At 42.1% G+C, this 23099-nt stretch overlaps 1 protein-coding gene across 1 annotated transcript in view; it reads right to left on the minus strand.

Moving 5' to 3' along the window:
* Window positions 1–692: 692 nt before the first annotated feature.
* CHN1 (chimerin 1) overlaps window positions 693–23099 on the minus strand; it is a 126905-nt gene continuing 104498 nt past the window's right edge. The window contains exons 9-13 of the mRNA XM_054971442.1: window positions 10483–10656; window positions 9703–9780; window positions 8469–8606; window positions 6936–7041; window positions 693–1594 (exon numbers count right to left, since the gene is read on the minus strand). Of these exons, the coding sequence (XP_054827417.1) occupies window positions 1423–1594; window positions 6936–7041; window positions 8469–8606; window positions 9703–9780; window positions 10483–10656 (668 nt within the window). The 3' untranslated portion in view covers window positions 693–1422. The remainder of the gene's footprint in view (window positions 1595–6935; window positions 7042–8468; window positions 8607–9702; window positions 9781–10482; window positions 10657–23099) is intronic.

The following is a 23099-nucleotide window of genomic DNA, read 5'->3' on the forward strand; positions in this document are numbered from 1 at the left end:
AGCAAATGCAGGGGCCTCAGCCGTTCGAGTAAAACTGGTACCAAATGCAAGGCAACTGGATCACAGCCATGACACTCAGCCAACTTTTGCAAACCCACTAAGACTTACCTTATTGTTTTATATGGTTAGTACAATGGTGTACCAGATTGATGGTAGCAGGATCAGGTCCAGGGACAGAAGGTTTAATTGAACTCCACTGAAAGTTGCTCCAGGGCAAGGGACCAGGAGGCAATAACCCATTGTGCTGGAACTTTTGCCAAATTCTGACCAGGCTGATTCTATACAGTTAGATGTGCTTAAGATCATTGGCTTGGATCCTGCAGAAAATTTCTGCTGTGTGTGATTTTTGCCTGTTCTCCCCTCTTGCTGCAGACTTCTCTTATGTTGAAATAGCATTTTGGAGGGTGGTTTAGGCTGCTATGGGAGTGGGGAAGCGAGGAAGTCTCACTCCACTGATGTGGAGTCCCTTTCATCAGTAGACATTTACTGTGGGATCTAAGCCATCAATTTAAAGGGGTCCAGATACATCTCTTTCTATGATTGGATTGTAAACTATAGTTCTACAATTAACGGGGAGTCAGCCTCAAAGCAATTCCCAAGTAAACACATACAGGATTGAGGTGTTAATCTCTAAATGATAACATGGAGGTAACACTGGAAAAAAATGTAGCAAGACTTCATTAGGTCCTAAGGCAAAACTTTAATAAATTAATATGCATGCCCAATAAAAATACAAAATGACAATTAAAAACAACAAAACAATCATCACTCATTCAGTGTTGCTCTCTTCCACTGGAGCCATACGAAAAGGCATTACTTAAAGGTGACAATCAAAATAGTTTCTGATACAAGAAAATGTACAACCAGGGGAAAGAAGTTACAGAACTGAAGATGAAATTATCCTGCAAAGTAGGAAAAGAAGGATACACAGTGAACTAACAGGTAGAGGCTGTGTTTCACGGCAATCTGCTTTTCTTTCTGAAACCTATATAAAACATAAAAACAAATTCACAACATAGTAACACTGTGCAACATGCCAAAGTACAAAACCACAGACTACTCCAGAAACACAGATGCAGTGCTGTTCTTTTGCTGTATCCTTTATAGCAGAAGCCGCACAAAAGCGGGACAGCAGGGAGCGGATCATATAAGCTCAAGTTTCTTGTACCCTGAAGAAACACTGAAATTACTAGGACAGGAAAGTACAGGCTGTCTTAACTTTTTTCCTCAGCATTGTCTGAAATGGAGCCACAGTAGCAACGCAATAAGCATCTTTCATACAACAACACCTCACAATAGGAATTCTGCTAGAGCAGCTGGCTCAATTACTTCAAAATATTCCTTCATCATCCACAGAAGTTTTTTGGCTGATGTCCATTTTTAAAAACACTCTTGCGCACCCCCCCCTCACAAACAAGAAGTTCAAAATAAAATATCTTCATTCTCTATAAGCATCTCCACCACAAGTCTCTGGTAACGAATGTCATTCAAGGCAGCCATTGCATCCAGCTCTGGTGCTCGCATAAGCGTTGGTCCAAACACAATGCCGAGGTTTTCCGCGTTCATGAGATTCTCTTTTTCATGAAGCGTTACCCTGCAATAAAGGTGGCTATGGTTAGAATCATGCAGGCTCTTGTTTGATGAGGGCACTGAAGACAGAGATCCTCAGCACCAAACGACAATTCCCAGGGTTGCTTTGATGGGAATGGTGGCCAACAAGGCTTGAAGAAAGGCAGTAGCTGTAAGTTATAGTGAGGGTGAAACTGAGGTTGTCACTAAGGTAGTAAAACCCCACTTGTCATCTCCTCAGTAGGTTCAGTGGGAAAAATGAGTGAGACAGCAAAACAGGAGGTGGTGGCTGCAGGGAAATGTAGAATTAATGCTAAACTCACATGACTTTGGGGAGAAAGATCAGCGACAGAGATGCCAGGTTCAACCAAATTCAGAGGCTGCACACTTCTGAAACCCAGTGCCAGGAGGCGGCATCAGGGGAAGGCTTAGGTCTCCCTGCCCTGTGGGCTGGCCCTCCAGGAAACTGGGTGGCGACTATGTGAAACAGAAGACTGGACTAGATGGACCACTGGTCTAATCCAGCAGGGCTAATCTTATGGTCACCTCCATTTAAAGATCATAGATTCTTGGTGTCAGGACAGATCTTTCCCTGCCCTGCCCAAATATTTTAGAGCAGCTCTTAAGAGTAGACAATACTGATTTATACAGACCAATTTTCTGACTTCAGACATTGTAGCTTTCTACATTAATATATTCCACCATTTTATTTTTGTTAATGCTGAGAACTATTTAAAAGCGTTGATATTACTGACAAGAGCCAAGAAAACTGTTGTTGTCGTCCCCCCCCCTTTAGCTGTTTGTCTGCATAAGCCCTTAATTAATGACGTGCTCAGCCAGTGTGGTTTAGAAGTTAGACTAGGATCTGGAAGACCCAAGTTCAAATCTCCACTGTGCCATGGAAACTCACTGATAACCTTGTTCTAGTCGCTCTCTCTCTCAGCCTAGCCTACACCTCATAGTGTAGTTGTTGTGAGGATTCAATGGGGAAACAATTTATACTGCTTTGAGTCGCACAGAGGAAGGAGAGGATAAAAATGTACTAAATTAAACAGATATTATTCGTTATCTTGGCACATGGTTATTGCTCAGTTTAAGCCACCCCACAGGGTTGTTGAGAAGTAATATGCCATTACAGATACCCTTAAATGTAGGCTAGAAATCCATACATGAATGTGACCATCTTACTTTACTCTTTCCAATTCTTTACTCATCTGATGAAATGGTAAGATGTAATGTAATGGGTTCTGGATAGCATACAATCATGCTACCTAAGGACACCACAATTAAAAGCACTACAAACAGTTTAGAAATTTTTACCCTAAAAAAAGATGTACACGCTCAACCAAATCTATACATACATGCTGTATGTAGCTCATGATAAACATTAAGAATTACTCCCCCTTCCTTTTTCCAGCTCCTTTTTCAAGGGAACAGCCTACAAACTACTGTCTCGAGAAACTTTGGCCATTAATTCTCTCTCTCATTAAAACAGATTTCCATTTGTAAATTAGTTTGTGAATAGATCAAACAAAACCTCAAACACATAACTGATTTATAACTCAAAACAAAACTCTTTCTGGATACTCATAATGGACTAAATATCCATTGCTGGGTAACTCATGAATTATAAAAACACAACATGAAAAGTATTTTCTCCCCATTAAGGCACTATTCAGTCTCCTGCGTGGAATAAAACCCTTCCAGATATTTGTTATGCAGTCAAGAGCTGCTAGTCAGCGGGGCTTGTTGTTCGGAAGGTGTCCAAGCTTGGCGGCTTCTATTTATAGTGATTCCAAATACACTAATTCGCTAGCTGACCAATGGTATTTGAAAACAAGGACTCTGTTAATGGTTCCCACACCACAACACCTCTTATTAAGCCTGCCTATAAAAAAGGTAAAAGTGGCCATTAGGTTGCGTATATGAAGCAGATAAGGTTGACTTTTTGCATGCAGGTACATCTAAGAAAATTCTGTGTTCATCTCATAAAAAAGTTGGCTGGCCTCCCAGAATCTCTGGAAGCAGAAAGCTGGCACATTCAGTTTCCCATCTCACTGCTTTTCATCCTCCACCTCTTTCATTTTCACCACTGTTGTTTGTATTTGTATTATTTTTGCATTATGCAGTTTTCTATATATTTTTAAATGAAACGAATTTCTAAATAATAAGAACTGGTAAAAGTAACGTCTGCAATGAATGGTGTCCCATCTGTCAACAGGGCCACAGTATTTCATTGGAATTTGAAGAAGAAATAGAAAGAAGCATCAAAGAGGATGAAGATGGGCATGAGGATGCACCCAAAGTGGAAACTTTTTAAAAAACATAGCACAGGTGTAACACTTGTAGGATGTAAAGGTGCTTGACTTTGACTGGACAGTGCCCTCTTAACAGCTACAAAGCTTTTAATTGTTCAGAATCGCAACATGAAACTGAGAGTTAAGTATTTGATACTGATTTTTACAGATAGAGGGCTGGATCCTAACATCTTCATAAATACTACACTGGTGTGTAATATTAATGCATCTGGAGAGACAACACTGTCATGCCATGTCCAGCTGGCACAGAACCAAGTGACACTGCAGTTTTAGGATGGACCTACCCATTTCTCTGTGCTCATGCAAAAGCAATTTCATTTGTGCAAAATATTTACTAGAGGTGTGAACACAAAAAATATTCGGGTTTCCCGCTTCAGGTTTAAATGTTTCGGTACACTCTGTAAAGATTCAGGAATCTTTACAGAGCACATTGAAGCTCAAAGCAGCACTTTGAGCTCCCCCTCCCCTCAGCTGAAAAAAGCTGCTGGCGATTGAAAGCAGCAACATTTTTCTTGTTGCCCAAGAAAAGTGTTGCTGCTTTCAAATGTCAGCAGCTTTTTTTCAGCTGATGTGGCATCTCCCTTCCATCAGTTGAAAAGTGGTGGTGTTTGAAAGCAACACTTTTCTTGCTGCTTGCAAGTGGCAAGAAAAGAGTTGCTTTCAAACTTCCTGCCCTGCTTTTTGCACTCGATGGGAGAGGGAGGAGGGGGGTTTCCTCCTTCCCCTTCCATTGGGTGAAGAAAGCGGCAGGGCGGGAAGTTTGAAACTTTTCTTCTTGTTTGCAAATGCAAACAGTTAGAAAAGTGCTATGGCTGCTGCTGCATTGCCCAAAGCTTCCCGAAGCGAGAAGAATCGCTTCAGGAAGCTTTGCTTCAGGACTCCCGAATTGAGTCAGCAATGCTGGGGCTGTTTTGGGAATCCCAAATCTTTCCAAATTGGGCTCGATTCAGGTTAAAAACCCAAGGTGGAAACCTGAAGTGCACACTCCTAATGTCTACAAATCCTCCTAACCACTTTAGGTCCTCATTTTGGTCCCCACACTGTTCCCACTGATCCCAGGATATGCATGGGAGGGGGGGCACAAGCTGCTGCAGAAAGAAGCAGTAAAGTTGCTTGCCATGGGTAGAACTTTGGAGGTTGTTGGCCTGAGGCTGACAATTTGGTAGTAGAGTTTTGATGGTAGGGAACTTACCTGTTCAGTGTCTCCTGGTACTATCATAGAGTTTCAGGAAAATGCTAGACTGTTGCCTCAATTCTTTGACATCACTTCTGATTTGCATCGGAAGTGATGTCGCAGCCAATGGGGGTTCTCTCAACCCCCCATTTCCCCCCCACCCTAGCAAGCAGTGGCGGGAGCTCGAGGCCAGCCAATTTCCCATGCCAAAGTGGGAGATTGGCTGGCCTAGCAGACCTATATTTTACTATTTTACTACTATGTACTGTCTGTTGCCTTAAATATGATCCTACTTGGGTAGTTTCTAAGTTGTTTAATATGTCAGTCTTAGAATTGCTTATGCTCTGTTTCAGCATTTCTTCAACTCTAAATTGGATTTGTTGTTTTAAATCTTCATTTTATGTACTCTATTACATTGTTTATTGAAATGTCTTTGAAATTGACTGTACTGTACTGACTCACACTGTGTAATCTGCCTTGCGTCTCAGTAAGAAAGGTGAACTATAAATAATGTGGATGAATACAAAATAAATAAATAAAACAGTATAACATTGATAAGGATGACCTGTCATTTCTTATTCTGCGTAGAATGGAACATATAAGCATTTTTACCTTTTAAGTATTTTTTATCTCACATAGATACATAGGACATTATTTATTTATTTAGATACTCATAGCCCACTTTTCTTTTCAATGGGGAACCAAAGTATCTTACAGCACCAATATCCCCTACTCCATTTTATCCTCACAATAACCACTCTGGGAAGCAGTTTAGACCAAAAGTGAGTGGCCAAAGGTCACTTAATAAGCTACCATGGCAGAGTGGGAATTTGAACCTGGATCTCTCTGATCACTCTAACCACTACGCTACACTGGTTACACCATTCAGCATATATCACAATTTGCTTGTTCATTCTCACCACCACTCTACCAGCCTAATCAGAAACAGCCAGTTCAAACATGTCTCATGAGGTTGGTGATACTATCTTAAAGGGGTATCGCATTTAGGCCAACCGGATAGCCTAAAAAGACCTGAAAAGTATAATGAAGTTGGGAAATATCTCAAGTAGATTAAGCAAGCTTCAAGGGCAGACCTAAAGCCTTGGGTGTCCAGGGAAAAGATAGCAGATTAAAACAGATTTATTTAGAAATAGCCAGTTCTAGGCAAACACACATACTCAAAATGCAAAGTTTATAAACCAACTAAATGAGACCTACACCAAGTAGAATTCTCTGAGAAGAGTAGGCTTTGGTTCTTATTTGCAATGGATCACACAGGGCCGTGTTGGATGGCTGACCCCAAGGGCTCTCTTGATGAGAAATTCAAAGGGATAAACCTCAGTTGGTCCCTCCAGAGGGTGGTGGAAGGTTAATTCTGATGCTCAGCTTTAAAAACAAGTAAGACCTCCCCTGCCCCCAAGTCTTCCCTGATGCCTATTTTAGTGTCCAGGACAGAAAGTGTCTGGCCAATGATCTAGGATAGTCTACACAACCCTAACATTATTATATACCATCATTCTGATTCAAATAGGCCTTCCTGTGATGATGAAGGGAAAGCAAACCATAGGATTTACTGGTGCCTAAAAGTGTCCCTCTACTATATGGCCTGTAGAGATGGTGATTAAGAATGGAGCCATCTTTTCTGGCTTAGCTGGCATCAACAGGCATCATCTGTCCAAGTCAAAGAAAATCAATCTCAAGCTTATGTAAAAGTTGGTTGATAAGTATGAATTTACACACACACACACACACACACACACACACACACACACACACACACACACACACACACACACACACACACACACACACACACACACACACACACACACACAGAAATACATGAGTCAGTTTGATGTTCCTAAGTCTCGTACCTTTTCAAATGTGCCATGAGATACCGTAAAGTTTCACAGTGTGCTGGAGGCAGTAGTTTCAGTGCTTCATGAAGTATTTCCAGCTGCTCATCAGGATCTGTGGTTTCTGAAACAGAAACATGACTGTCACATTCAAGCTTAAATTAACAAAAGAGTGATGACTAGGAGTGTGCAATTCAGGTTAGTGAACTGGCAAAATAGCCAGATTATGCTGATCTGGCATAATCTGGCTATGCTGGTTCATACAGAAGAACCCTGGATCCAATCCCTGCAGCCAGACTCTGCTGGGCTGGATTATTTGGCTGTAGCAGGAAGCCACCACATGCAGCCGCAGGATTTGAGCAAGAGGGCAGAAGCACATATGGAACAAACCAAACTCCATGCCATGGCAGGAGTGCAGCACATGGTTGGCAGGGCCAGGGAGGAGGCAATAGACAGATTCCCACCCTATTCCGCCCTCACCCATATTCCAAAAGAGGCCTTTAAGATGCTGGTGGCCACCTTTTAAACTCTGTGACTCCTCTCCCCCCGCTCCCCCCTGGCCGCCCGACTAGGGATTCCCAGGTTCAACACTGGGATTCTTAGGTTTGACATTGGTTCCCTTGCTGAAGTTTAGTTCTGACAGGCTTTGTTAGTTAAGCTTGCTAATGCTGAACCAGAGAATCCCAAGCAAGGGGGGAGGAGACAAGCCATGGAATGTAAAAGCCTTGGAAATGTTTCCCCCATAGGAAACAATGGAGAGTGGCTGGAGGCAGCTTGTTCAAGGGCCCATAGCACTGGAACCCGCAGTCTAATCCTCCTGAAATTTGGGGGGGGGGGGTATAATGGACAGCCAGAAGTAGGTTCCCTGCAAATGTGGTACAATGGTTGTTGTGGGTTTCCCGGGCTGTATTGCCGTGGTCTTGGCATTGTAGTTCCTGACGTTTCGCCAGCAGCTGTGGCTGGCATCTTCAGAGGTGTAGCACCAAAAGACAGAGATCTCTCAGTGTCACAGTGTGGAAAAGATGTTGGCAGGTCATTTATATCTACTCAGGAGGGGTGGGGTTGGGCTGAGTCATCCTGTAAGAGTGGTACAGTTTGCTTAAAAAATGCCCCCTCAGTTTCCTGGACATTTCCCCCCATAGGGAATAATGGCTGGATAAATCTGGGATTATCTGACTGGGCAGGTTTGTTATTTAAAATTTCAAGGCTAGAGTTCTACTCTCAAAGATGTACATTTTAGTGCCACAGATAAGGAATTCTGCAAGATGACTGGCTGTCCTCCACCCGTTGTTTTCAGAAATAGCCTCTCTGACAGAGAGACTGTACAGAATGGGACTCAGCATACCATATCCCATTATTGAAAAGTTGTTTTCTCCTGACTTCAAAACTGCCCACATGGCAAACAGTTTGCATATTTAGCTGTTTATTCTCTTAAGGTGCAAGTAAATAAAACACGGAGAAAATTCTAGGCAACTTTGTTCTTGAATAAAGGACTAATAGGAAAAACAAAAAAAACTGCTTGTGGAGTATTGGAAAAAATTTAAAGCTTACTTGCAGATTCTATAAACTTTGGATAGGCATCGTATGTGATGAGCGGAATTGGCAAATCCCTGAAGTACAGTTTGAGTGCACCTGTGATAATATTGATATCTTCATACATGTTCACAGAAATGTCTGCCTTTTCCCCATCTGTATGGTAAATTTAAAAAAAGGAGGAGATGAAGAAGGATTGAGAAATACCAAATGTGAAAGATTAAACCACCATATATTAAGATCCAACACAGCCACAGTTAGTACGTATAATACATAAACAGGATCAAGTAATAGCTAATACGGGATTGGCACTGGCATATTGCCACATTCTCCCATCTGTCCTATATCATGCTGTTTCCCTGCAAAAGGCCAACATGATAAAGTTATGGAAAGCTGATTAGTCAAAAGTGAATGAGATAACAGAGAAGTCTGAAAGAAGAGAAAGGGAAGGGAAGAGAAATGTCACCATTGTCCTCAAGGGTAAACTTAACTCCTAAAAGATTACTGGATAAGCAGCTAAGTTATGCCTCTTGTATCATTCCTCTCCACAAGGTGAACAGGAAGTAATAACTTTAAATGATCTTCATATAGTTTTCTACGCATGGAGATTTTTAACTAAAGCTATGGTCCCCTTCCCTTTTGCTACCCTTAAAATGCTTCCTGCTTATCTCCTGTTCTATGGCAGCTTTCCCCCCACTGCAGCGCAGAGGACTGAGTTCTACTTCAAGTACCCCTAACTAATCATGTTCTTTATAACCCTGTGATGAGTATTTCTGTTCAAGACAAATGATATGCTAAAATGATTTTCCAAGCAAAGGCAGAGGAGGAAACAAGCCCCCACCCTGCCCGCCACCTTGCTGACATTCTTGAAAGATTTCTCCATCTCTTTTTCCTCAAGGAAAAATTACAAAGATGCAGGGATTTTGCATATCATAAAGACCTCTTTCAAACTAAAAAATGGCAGTTTACCTATATCAAGTCCAGTTCATACCATGTACTGACCACTTTTGCAATGGCTGGGCTCTGGAAAACTAGTTTAGCCCTGGGTGTGCCTAAAAGGATGTTCTCCCCCCCCCTTTGAACAACAGACCACCTCTTACATCCCAATCCCCTATTGTAAGTAGCTTTTGAAAAGATTTTTACTTTCATAAATGATGCTGTGCGAAATTGGGGCTGCTGCACATGCAATTCCCCCTTAGGTGTTGGATTCTGGCCAAAATACTGACTGTAAAGTATATAGCAAGGAACATACCTCGGTCAAAAGCCATTTTGACATCTTCAATTAATTCACTGAATCCAGACACTCTGTAAAGTCCTTCAGAATTGAGTCCTGTTCAGTTAAGAAACAACAGCAACAACATTAAGATTAAACAACATTTATCTTTCTGACCGCCAGGATCTTTACCAACAGCAATGCATATAAATCTGTGCCGGGTTTTAAAAACCTCGTTTTTCATTCTAAGCGTAGATTTAACAAGCAAGCCCTTCCTCTTAAATATACAGCATTGTTATGATCAGTACCCAATCATTTTGTATCAGCCTATTTATGATAATGGACCAGGGAATGTGGACAATGTCACCAAATTGCAAAGGAATTTAAAAACAAACCACTCAAATCCGTATATTTAAATTGATTTGCATATATTTAAATATCATGAGAGCAATATTGTAGGAAAGAGTCATTATTACAGAGGGAGAAACAGAGGGGGAAATATATAATTACTGGGGAGGCAAGCTATAAATGTGTATGTTATTGTTTTTCACAAAAATATACTGGGAAGAGGAACATCTGTACAACCAAAGGAAAACACTCAATAGCAGGAATTATCCAAAAGCATATACACTATATTGGAGATTTGGTAGAGACATAGTATTTTTGTATCAATGCAATGTTACATATTAATCGTTCAGGGGAAACAGGCCCATGCAAACAAAACTCCTCTGACCTTCAATTCAGCTTAAACCTTAATGGATCCAGAGTCATTAAAAAGGATTATTAGCAAGGCAACCAAACACTTGAGGCATGCCTTACCTCTAGATTCAATCTCCCTAATGCACATATCTACAACCATTGGCCTCTTCGTGAAATGTGCTTTTACTAGTGTGGTAAGATCGCAGCTATACACTTTTTTGACATGCTTCAGGTCTGGCTTGCAGTCATTGGGGACCATCTTGGAACACTGCTTGTGAACATTTAAGCCACAATCTGGTGGAAAGAACAAAAAAAGTTTTGTCATCTTACCATTTAATGCTATGAAGCAATAAAAGTATGCTTTATTCCTAAAGTGTCTGATTCTATGAAGATAGATTTTATTTTATGGTCAAAACACATAAACAGAATGATTATAAGTGCATGTATAATCAAACAAAATTGTAACACTTAATCAGCACTGTAACCCAGTAGGTTCGGCAGCTGCCCTGAATCTAGCCACTCTCAGCTGAGGTTCTAGGCTCAAACTTCGCTAACAGGAAGGAGGCATACCATTCCTCCAATCTTCCCAGGAAGAAAAAATGAGATAAATTTGTATCTAAGATGATCATAAAACGGGCAAGCCAGCACATGACTGACCATTTCCCCCTTAGAAAAAGGGCATAAACGCTCATGAAGTGGCATACCACGGTAGTGCAAAGACTGAAGCCCTCTGCAGATAACTTATCCCTATGTTGACTCATCATGCAGAGAAGCAGAGCAGGCGGGAGTGTGTTGGCTCTGCCCTTTGTGCGACTGCCTAGTCTTCTGCATGATTCAAAAATGTAGTGGAAGTGCCTGCATGTATGCCCCCTTCCCCGTGATCAGTGACACCCCTTTCCAGCACTTCCTCCACATGTTTGCACCATGCAGACAACTGGGAAACTGCGTGGGGGATGGGGCCAGCACGTTCATACCCACTCTCCCTCCCCACACAGTGAGTCAACGCATGGATGAGTCGTCTGCATAGGCTCAGAGGTTTCTGTGTAGGATTTGTTAGCCTCAGTTCTTTCCAGATTATTATAACTTTACTGAAACACTTTGGTAATGTAGACTGTTGTATATTTATCTTTATCTAAGTGCATAAATGTTGCAGTGCAATCCTAAGAAGAGTTACTCCAGTCTAAACCCATTGAAATCAATGGGCTTAGACTGGAGTAAATCATTTTAGGACTGTACTGCAAGCAAGTCTTAAGAACTGGGCTGCTAGTGTTTGAATATGATTTGTCCATTTAAAAATAAAGCCAACCTGTCTTTTGGCTTGTAAGTCTTAACAGCCTGTTAACAGAACAAATTAAACACTGGTGTTTCTAAAACATGCATACATTACTGCAAATGAATTGAGACCACAAAGATAACCGCTAGATGGTTTAAGCAGCGCAATAATTGCATATGTACTGAGTTGCTGTGCTGCAAGCAGATCTCCATCAGAAGGGGTTGAAGAACTGCCTCTAATATCCTTGGAACCTTCATGCAATAGAGGAGTTCAAGAGCGACAGGAAAAACTAACAAATTCCTAGAGAATTTGTCTAGAATAGACAAATTCATGGAGGATACAGTATAAGCCACGATAGCAAAATAGAATCTCCATACTCAGGCAGTATACCAAGGGCCGGCGCACCCATTGAGGCAGGTTCGGCTCCCACCTCGAGTACTGAGGTGCCGGAGGGGGCCCGCACCGCAGAGCTAGTGTGCCGGGCCTGCAGCTGCTGCAGCTGGCCACCCCTGTGCTGCTGCCAACACATGCCCCCACCCGGGCACAGCAGCTGCGGGCCACGTGCAGCAGGCGTCTGGGGCGGTGTATGGAACCTCCCCAGCCACCCGCCATGCCCGACTGGGAGTGTGGGCAGCCTCTGCGCCCTGTCCCAGCCAATGCGGCTGGCTTGCTGCATGATGTCACACGCAGTGATGTCATCACGCAGTCCAGGGGGTGCGCACATGCAGGGGCAGCCATGGGTGCCAGAAACCCTGGCACCACCCCTGAGTATACCTCTGAGTTAGACACTTGGTGGCTGGGGGGGAAGGGAGGAACACAGTAGGAAAGCTTTGTCGTCTTATGCCCTTCTTGAAAGTTTTCCATGGGTATCTCATTTGCCACTGCTGGAAACAGTACGCAAGACTAAATGGGCTCTTGGTCTAAGTGATCAGGACTTCTTTCATTATATATTCAAGCGCCACCGCTCCTAGAGACACTTTATCTCAGTTCATAACTCTTCCTCAGTCTGATACACCATACAAGTGTTATCCTTCAAGGAGATCAGAAGCATTTTCCTCCTAGTGGCCATAAACAGACTGTACAGCACGGTGTCATGGTAAAGATGGTAGACTAGAATCTGAAAGGTCTAGAATAGATTCTAATTCCCGCTGTGCTGTGGAAGCCTGCCAGGCGACCAAGTCCCGGTCGCTCAGCATCACAGAGCTACTGTGATTTTACAGTGGAAGAGGCAAGGATAGGAGAATAAAAATGTGTTAGATAAATAATCAAGGAAGTGTGTATGCGGAAAGTGCAATGTGTGATAAGCCTCTCAGTTGAGGTAGTTCCCATCCCTGTTACCTAAGCCTGTCTTAATTGGAGATGACAAGGATTGAACCCACGACCTGCTGCATACAAAGAGTTGTGCTCCCCCACCAAGCTATGCCTCCTCCCCCTATTTTTGAAATGTCCTTGAATGCAAGAGCATACCAGAAAACTAATTATCTGGATTCAACATCTGCCTCTAAAACAAAGCAATTCTCTACCTAATTTTTGGATGTTTTGGAATTTCACAAAGCATAGAGCCGGCGGAGATGACACTTTATTTGATCCTATTAACAGATGGCACTCTTTTTCTGCACATTACACGGCAGAAAGCTTCAGAATGTTGCAAAATAGATTTTCAGATAACACTGAGTCAAAATGTCTCAGCTAAGCTGTTCTTTCTCTGTACTAGGAATCATGGAAAATACTTAATATCTGAGACCAGAAAATATCGATTCTAGCATACTCCACTGAAAGCCGAAATAATGAGCTTTCATTAATGCATGAGCAAACACAAAAACTGTAAGCACTGTATATTAAAGGTGCCCCAAGAGGACCCATTTCAAATATTTGCTGAGAGTACAATAAGCAGAGCTGTCACTTTCCCTTCTATTCCTGATTTGATTTTAGTCCGCTCTAACCTTCATTTCGCTTCTAATTCACTGGAAAATATAGCTGCTGAGCCTGCTTTATAGATGCAAGATCATATGTTAAATACATGACTCTTATTTTTTTAAATAAGTTAAGCAAGGGAAGGAGGTATGTGTTTTGTCACTTTTGAGAAAGAGAAGAAATAAAAAAATAGATTTATATGTTTATATGTTACTAACCTCCCTAGTTTTACAGCAGCTGTGAGATCCGAAATGAGAAGTGTACATGACACAGAATAAGCTTCACATTTGATCCATTTGGAATCAATTCATGGCAATTTTGGATTTGTGATGAGAACTCAAGCTGCCCAACTCCTCAATGTTTTTACTTTTCCTTGTGCCATCTGATCTGACTAAACTGGGGAATCCGCATTATTTGGAGGTGAATGTTTAAGGTATTATTCACCAGTATTATCAAGCCACAGAGCCATAACAAGAGACAAGTAGAGATTTCTTCACTTCATTTATACCCCCACCTTCCTCCACAATAGGGGCCTAATTCTGCTTTCATAATTCTCTTGTCCACACTTTATTCTCATCACAAACCTGTGAGGTGGGTTAGGCTGAATGTGTGCAACTGGCTCAAGGTCATGCAGCAAGCTTTCATGGCAGAGTGGAGATTCGAACCTGGGTCTTTCTGATCCTAGCCTGATCCTCTAACTACTACACAATACTGGCTCTTTTTTAATTCTCTTGGCAAAGTTTTTGCAGGGGAAAATCTGTATCAGGGATTGGCCATCTGTGGTACATGTGACACACAGCATTTTGCTCAGCATACTTGGCTGGTTCGCTGCTCAAACAATGGAGGTGAGCACCTGAGGCATGGCAGAAGGTGATGTGTATGATTTATGCTTGTTATCACACCCCCAGATCTGCCAGTGCCCCAAGACAATCCGGGGGTTCTAGGTAGTGCCAACAGTGCTTGGCTTGCTCCTAGTGTAGCTGGCCAAACACCACTCTAAACTCACTCCTCCACTTTAATTGCCAGCCCAACCACATCCTCACAGATAGATGCTGGACATTTTTGTTAGCACTCTGACCAAAAGGTTTGCCTACCCTTCATATCCCTCCAGATTCAAGGCAGGTATAATAAGCACATGCTTTGTAGTAATGCTTACTAGCTGCGTGTACCTTGCATGCAACTACTATCCAAAGGCTTTCTGGGGAAAGAGTTCGCAATATTTGGACAAAGGAGCAACTGGGCAAATTTCCCTGCTAATTTCTCCCACCAACAGCCTTTCTGCACCAGGCAATCAGTGTTGTCTAAGACTTCCAGGACCACAGTAGCAATTAAGTGAAACGTCCTTCTGCCTCCCCCCATCCATCCTTGGCATATTGCTTTTGGATTCATCTTATGCTGGAGTGGGCTGCATCACTTAAGCAGGCAGGGCTTTGCGCAAGAGGACTTAAAAGAAACAATTTAATTACAGCTGGAGTCCTTGGGGATGGATCTCAACAGCGCATTGCAATTCAATGCAGCTCCACTTCCCAAACCTTAGATTCTCAGGAGCCTTAACTCATGTTTGCAATAGACTCAAAAGTGTACGAAGCCCTCCGCATTATTGTTACATCATGGTAGCATATGCCCTTTGCCTGATGCTGTAGGCTGATTTTCCAGCAAGGTTGCTCTTAGGCTGGGCCTAAAGTTTCCATCAATTAACTGTCTTGCTTTTAGTCGAGTATGTAATGATAAATTAAGTAAAGTATTATGGAGCTATTTAATAAGGATCCTTTCTTTAGTCGAGCAACACAGAAAAGGTATTCTAGAAAACAGGACACCTATATTTCACAGCACATAATTCATAGTGGTGGGTGGTCTTTCTTGGAGGTCAAAAAATTCCTCAAGAGGGGATATGCATCTGATGAAGAGAGCTGTAGGTCTCAGAAGTTTATGCTAAAATAAGTTGATTAGTCTTAAAGGTGCTACTGGACTCTTTACTATTTCTTAAGAGGGGAGGCACTCAGGGCTTGGTTTGCACAAAAATATGAAAATTTTTAAAAAATGAAGGCCACCCCCCCCTTTTGGGGCACATCTTGAATTGGCTAGCACAATGCTATACATGTTTTTAAAATGGGGTTACTGGAAGAGAAAAACCACTAGGCAAATGGCTGCTTGAGGAGGGCAGTGAAAACAGGCTGACCGGGTAGTTTACGGGGATGGGAGGAAATAGGGTTATTAGGCAGTTTGGGAAGAGGAAAAATGGATAATAGGCAGACAGGTAAAATGATGCAGAAGAAGCAGGGGCCAGGAGCCTGCCAGTGCAGGGAGGGCAGATAAATAGAAATAAATAAATAAATAAATGAGTGAGAATCCTCATTGTTCCCCCTTGTACCACTTTAAATATCATCAGTGAATCTCCATCGATGGGAGACAAGACATGATAATAATCTTGTAAAAATTCCCCTTTCATCTACGATTAAGCACCCGATCAACTTCAGTGTGCTGTACTAATAATAAGTTTGTTTGAAGTAGCTGTGTTAGTCTGTTGCAGCAAAATATAAAAAGGAGTCTTGGAGCCCCTTAAAGAACTGATGTATTGAAGCACCACCTTCCATAGAGTTCATTTCATCAGATGCACCGGACCACGTGGGCTCTGTGTAGTACAATATTTTATGTTGTATAAATTTGTTAAATCTCTAAGGTGTCACAAAACTTCTTTTTTTGGAAGGGGGGGCGGTCCTGATAATCTTCTAAGCATTGATGAATCTTGCCCTGCCAGAGTATACTAAAAAGCACTCTTGCTTCTAGCAGTAAAACAAGAACAGCACAGTTTGCAAGTCACTTGGAAGGAAAGAGAATCTTTTAAGACAGAATGAAAGTCTACTAAGAATGAGCTGGTTCCCAAGAAAAATGAGCCAAATTCTACTCATGGAACAGATCTTTTCCACTTCCCACCGCCAGCCCCCTGAAAAGCTGTTCCCAGCAACATGGGATGTAGAACAGGAAGCTGTAGCTGAAAGAGGAAAATCACTAGAAATCACAGACTGCCTCCCCCCCCCCCCCGCACACCAGTAGAAGTATCTTCTGCTAGTGCAAGAACCCCTCTGAATCAAAAAGCTGCCTTTCACCCAACCCTCTCTCTTCCCCCAAACGAGCTGTCTTTGATTATTCAGACTGTATGCGCAGTCTTGAAACTGCTCAATCTATCGTGTTGATGTCAATGCAGCAGAAACTGAGCCAAGTGCATTTACTTATCCAATTTTCATCCCCAAAACTTGGGACATTCTTCTGTGGGTTTGCCCTGTTTTAACCTCAAAACTATCCTGTGGAAAGGCTGGGAGATAGCTATTTGTCAAAACTACCAGCGAGTGTTGTGGCAGAGAAGAAACTTGAATCAGGGTTTCCCTTTTTCATACTCAACACTGTAGCATGGCACTAGTCTGAATTTGGAATCTTAACATCTGTTTATGCCAAGTAACGCAACTATTACTATCATCTAGTTCTGCCCAAGTGCGCCAAGATGGACGACAGAAAAACCATGGCTTGTTATTTGTATTCTCACTAACAAAGGAACATTGGCCCAACATCTTGAGCAGCACAGAAAATAGCTCAATCAAATCAACTTTGGGAACGTATCAGGTAGGTAAAGAATTTTTTACTGCACTGAGTAATAATTTTGAAAGAGAAAGGGACACAGGTTAACACTATAAAGTACAACTTTGGGTTGTGCAGCAGCCCAGATAGCCTAGCTCAGCCAAGGCTTGTCAGAGGATTGGCTGTGGTCAGTACTTGGATGGAAGACCACTAAGGAAGATTTGGGTTGCTCTGCTCTGCTCTTGCCTAGAATGCTTTGTGGATGGGGTTCACCATGAGCTGATTACAACTTGACAGCATACTCTTCTTCTTCTTCTTGGGTTGGAATGTGACTATTTTATTCCATTAGTATTGGGGTGTTGATCCAGTGCAAGATGCCTTCTAACCCAATGGAATAAAATGGGTGAACTCAACCTTTCAATGGGGGATTCCGCATGATCAATTTTGATCTGACTTTCTGAGCAGTCATGCCGCAGTGGAGTCCTACGAATCCACTTCTCCCCGATTCCACATTAGGCTTTTGTTTCGCACATTTCATCGGCTCAAAGTCCATCATGCGGAATTTTTGACAGGATAAAAATCGATTCCTCATCGCTTTTTCCGGGGGAAGTGTTGAATGATGCACATCTTCATTTTTTTTTATTCCCCCCCCCCCCAAAAAAGTGTTGCTACACATAAACGTTGCATCAAACAAACATATTGGATAGGCCAGAGCACTTCCCACCGATATTGTGGAAGAGTATTGGCTATTGACATTTGGAGGGAAAATTCTTACCAATGACCCTGCGTCTATCTTTCCTGCTTTCTTCGGGAGCAGTGTGGTTTAATGATAGGTGTTGTGTTGAGGACGGTCTCTTTCTCCCTCCATGAAATGCCTAGACCACTAGTTGAACGCTGAAGTCCCTCCATCACACTTTCACTCTACCTCAGAAGCCGTCAGCTGTCAGCGAGCAACAAGTAACAAATTTGGCGTGTTGTAAAATGGACCCGTTATTGGTCAGCTGTTGTCATGTGACACAGGATATGTTTCTGCATAATTTGTAGAAACGTTGCAACTTTTTTTACATTTTTTTTTTTAAAAAGAGGGGAAGGGAAAGTGTAGTGGGTGTAGCTTAGAAAACATGATTGGCCAATCAAATTAAGTTGATTCAAAGGGCGAGAGAAAAGGGCAAGGGTGGAGAGAACATCGGATAAAGAATTCCGCATGATTAAAATCCCTAATCTGCTGCGCATGGACAAATAAGTCGGGGGAAAGCAGGATGGAAAAAAAACGGACAAAACGTGCAGTGACTTCGAATCTGCTGCTAGGATTGCCTTCCCACGTGTGGAAACACAAGAAAAAAAGCAAGGTCATTTAGAAGCTGAAGCAGGGAAAACCATTCGTGCGGAATCACCCAATGTCATTGCAGTAATAGTCCGTTCTTTCAGTAAAATGCAATCTTTGGTGAGCATCACAGAACTTCTGCAACAAAGGTAACCTGACATTTACGAGAAAAACTAGTTTTGAAGTAAATATTAAGATCACTAATGCAATCTAGGATGTAACTTCAAATTAAAAGACAAATATAGAACTTTAATAACTTGATTGAAATGCACAATATTATCTAATATCTTTTTCTTATGTGATCATTAGGAAACTATGTGTATATCCTGTTCAAAGCGCAGTCAAGTGTTCCCCTCCCACCATACTTAAGTCACCATACTTAAGTATTTGTGTTGGGAAACATACTGAAAATGTAATAAAAAAGCTTTGTCATCTCTCTTGTTCCCCACAATTGAATAAAGGATGTTTCAAGGCCAAATTCAGATGTAACCCTGAATATGTGGTTGTCTTTGAAAACAATCTCACTCTGGCCACTCATAGGCCCTTCCACAACATCTGGCAGAGTACTTCATACTATGACATTAAAGTATTTGACATTCTCTTGTCATCACTGCGTTGGCAGCCTATGCCAAAGAAAGGTGATAATGCAGGATATTATAAAATGACTGCATGAGGAAACTTCTCCATAGACGTCGTGTGGAGGGGGGAAACCTAGATATATTGCTATCATTTAGAGTACCTTCTAGCCTCGTTCCAAAAGGCTGTGCCCACAGAAAGGAATGTATAGAGTTTTCTATGGATCTGGAGAATTTGTCATGTAGCCTTCATTTAAGAGACTGCAGAAACAATTTTGCGTAGTGAGATGTTGCTCAACTGTGAATATATTCTTTAGCAGTTCTAAATAAAACTAGTCTGGTGTGTGTGTGTGATCTTCAATAACAATCTAGTGTGAAAATAGGGATTTATTAATCTTTCAGGACAGGGCTCAACATTTTCATTAAAGTCATCTCATTTACCACATAGCTAATGCGTTATGAATAGTGTAAAACTGTTTGTAAACATTGTGGCTAATCAACATATATTTAGCATGCTCATTGGATCACTGCCAGGAACATCTCCTGAACAGTATGAAGAAAAAGGATAAGCAGATGCATATTCTATTTCCATTTTATTTAGAATATTTATATCCTGAGCGCTCTAGTGTACCAAGGCATCTAATGGGTGTGTGTTTACTTAAATAGTTCTGGATTGTAAAGAGAACCAGTACACAGAGTGATGGATTTCGACTAGGGATACCCCATTCAGCTGAGAAGTAAATTGTGAAACTGGGCCAACCACAATCTCTCATTTTCAATTCTCTCACAGAGTGGGGATCAAAGATAAAAATATGATAATGATGCAGTTAAGAACTTTTACATCTCAGACATAAAATGTAAACTAGCATAGGTGGACATAATTGTTCTAGTCCTGGAGGGTTTAAGAATTGCATTGTAAGGAGACCCAGTGCACTCAAAGCCAGTTGTACTGAAAGAGGTGGGCACAAACAGCAATACGAACAAAAAAAAAGCCACAAACAGCCCAATCCTCTGTTCACGAGCAAGCTGTTTGTGAGGCCCTGTTCCCGGCAAACATGTGTTCGTTCCAAGCCCTCTTCGTGGCATTTGTCAAACGTTTGTAAAGCCAGAAAGTCTGGCACCTTTCAATCAATTCCCCTGGCAACATAGGCATGAACTGTCTGAACTCCTTCTGGCTTGTAACCCCTTAAAGCAGCTTCCAGCAGACAGTCCAGTTTTTGCCACTGTGAAAATGACAGGAAAGGGAGCGACCCATGGATCATGGCTTTCTCAGGGTCCAATCTCTCTGAAATTTTGGGGGTCTTCAGAGGACAGTGAGGACTATGTCCCCTGCAAATTTGGTGAGTATTGGACATTGGGAAGGTCAGTTTGTAACCCCTCAAAGTAGCTTCCAGCAGACAGTCCAGTTGTTGCCACAGTGAAGAGAAAATGACAGGAAAGGGGGAGACCCATGGACTCTCCTTTCCCCGGCTCAAGTTCAGCTAAGTCCAAAGGGGGCCGTTCTGGCTCCCATGAACCTCCAACTACGAACATATCCGGCGATGTTCGTGAATCCCTGTTCGTAGATGGCAACAAACAACGAACATTGTATTCAGTTTTTTTCCTGTTTGTGCCCATGTCTAGTACTGAACTGGCTGCCTATTTCTTTCTTGGCACAATTGGAAGTGCCCGTTCTTAAATTTAAGGATCTAAATGGCTTGGGGCTGGGGAACTTGGAAGAAACACCTCCTCCCATATTGTCCAGTTAAAATCTGACTCACAAGCCCTGCTCTTTGGGCCCTCACCTTCAGAACTGAGGCAGGTGGCTTTTTCAGTGGTGGCCCCTTGCTTATGGAATGCCCTTCTTCTTGAGCCTCACTTGGTACCTACTTTGTTTTCCTTTAGGAGCCAGGTCAAATGTTTTTGTTCGCCCAGGCTTTTAATTAAGAGGATGAGTTTTTGACATTATTTTAGTCTGGAAACTAATTTTAAGATGTCAGTGGTCTGTTTTTATGGTCTATGTTTTTATGCTGGGCTAGGTTTTAAAAGTTGGATTTTAATTAGTATCTTTTACTTGTTTTGTTTTTATTATTTTTATTTTGTAGGCTACCTCTGGCAAGGTTCCTGGAGAAATGGCATGATTTTTTTCCCGGACAAATAGCAGCAAAAAGTCTAACCCCCTCTTCCTAGGTCAGCAACCTCTGCACGGGCACTTGTGTGAAACTGCCATGGGTAAAAACATTCTATTTCAGAAGAACATAAGTTTGCCAACTCTCAGTTGGGAAATTCCTGGAGGTTTGGGGGAGGAGCCTGGGAAGGGTGGTATTTGGGGAAGGGAGGGAGCTCAGCAGGAATATGATGTCATAGATTCTGCCCTCTGAAGCTGTCATTTCCTTCAGTGGAACTGATCTCTTCAGTCTGGAGACAACTAATTCTGGGAGAACTCCGGAGTCCCACCTTAAGATTGGCAACCCTAAAAGGGCACATGACACAAGCCCTTGGAACCATCAGGACACCGATGGCCGAAGAAGAGATTTACCTGGCTTCGCTCTGCCACACTGTCACTGAGAAAATGGTGTTTTAGCTTTAGCATTACAAAGCCACTGAAGTAATTTTGAAGAGTCTGGAAATAAAAATGCAATTCAAAATTCAAAAGCTTTTCTCTGGATTTTGCTCAGAGTGAAACAGCCACCCTCCCCCTTCCACCCACTCAAGACTCTGGAAAAAAAATGATCCTATGGGACTGTTTTAATGTAGGTGGTTTTACATGGTGTGTGAAAGAACATTTAAATTATGTAAGCGACATCTATGCAGGAGACAAACCACCCACTTGTGCCAGCATAGAGAGAAGGGACAGTCAAGTTACCATGGCAGGTCATGTGCTGCTGAAAAGATAACGATTATAAATTTACTCTGAAAAAGTTTCACCTTGAACTCTGCTCCCATAAATTCATCTATCTGTGTTATTAGGAAAATCTCCTCATTGTATTTATCCTCCTATTTTTTCCACTGGCATGGAATATTGCAAAAGGAATCCTGAAATGCTCTGTCTGCAGGGGTCTATTTAACAGCTGGGATCAAAATGACTTCAAGACAATTTTGAAGGGTTTTCTCATGAGCCTCACAGATCTCTCCAGATATTTGCAAAGTTTGCACGAAATAATTTGCCTAACATCACTTGCTTTCACTAAACATTTTAAAGAAACAATTAAACACCGCTGTCCTAGGTTTCAAGATATCCCAAAGTAGAAGAAGGGTGAAAAAAAAATCAATGGCTATTTTTTTTTAAATGAGAAGTTCCAGCCAAAGCTAGTTTTCGGGAGCAACCTTAAGCAAGTCTACCCAGAAGTAAGTCCCATTTTATTCAATGGGGCTTACTCACAGTACAGTGTTCTCAAGATTCCACTCTTCATCTTTCATCTAGAAACTATGGTCCCTAATTCCATATTGTACAAGTAATGGAGTGGGTGGAAAATGCACTCTGAGTATACTCAGAGGCATCCCTCTCTATTATATGTTCTTGGCATTCAGTGCATCTTGGCTCTTTCCTGGCACTCCTTACCATTCTTAGTGTTACTAGCTCCAGGTTGAGAAATTCCTGAAGAAATGGGGGTGGACCCCGGAGAGTGCAGGTTTTAGGGAGGGGAAGGACTATAATCCCAGAGTCCAACCTCCATCCCAGCCATTTTCTCCAAGAGAACTGACCTCTGTAGTCTGGAGATCAGTTGGAATTCTGGGAGATTTCTAGGTCCCACCTGGAGGATGGCAACCTGACAACTCTTAAATGGGCGCTTTTCATCTGAGAAATAACTGAGTAATGAACAAGCAACCAAAGCTAAAGTACTTACAGTGTTACATTCATAGCTATAGATAGACCACAGGAGTTAATGATGACAATTTTCTTTGTTTTGCTCATATCTGTATACACATGCAGTCACTCAAATTGCAGTGACCTTTATTCAAAGCTCAGCAGTCATGTGGACATCCCTTGTGGGTGGAACCAAATGGCACCTCTGTATGTAAGCTTCTTGTATTGATTTAGGTGGGTAGCCGTGTTGGTCTGCAGCACGACAGCAGGATTTGAGTCCAGTGGCACGTT

The sequence above is a fragment of the Eublepharis macularius genome, chromosome 2 (assembly GCF_028583425.1).
Source record: "Eublepharis macularius isolate TG4126 chromosome 2, MPM_Emac_v1.0, whole genome shotgun sequence".
Classification (NCBI taxonomy): Eukaryota; Metazoa; Chordata; class Lepidosauria; order Squamata; family Eublepharidae; genus Eublepharis; species Eublepharis macularius.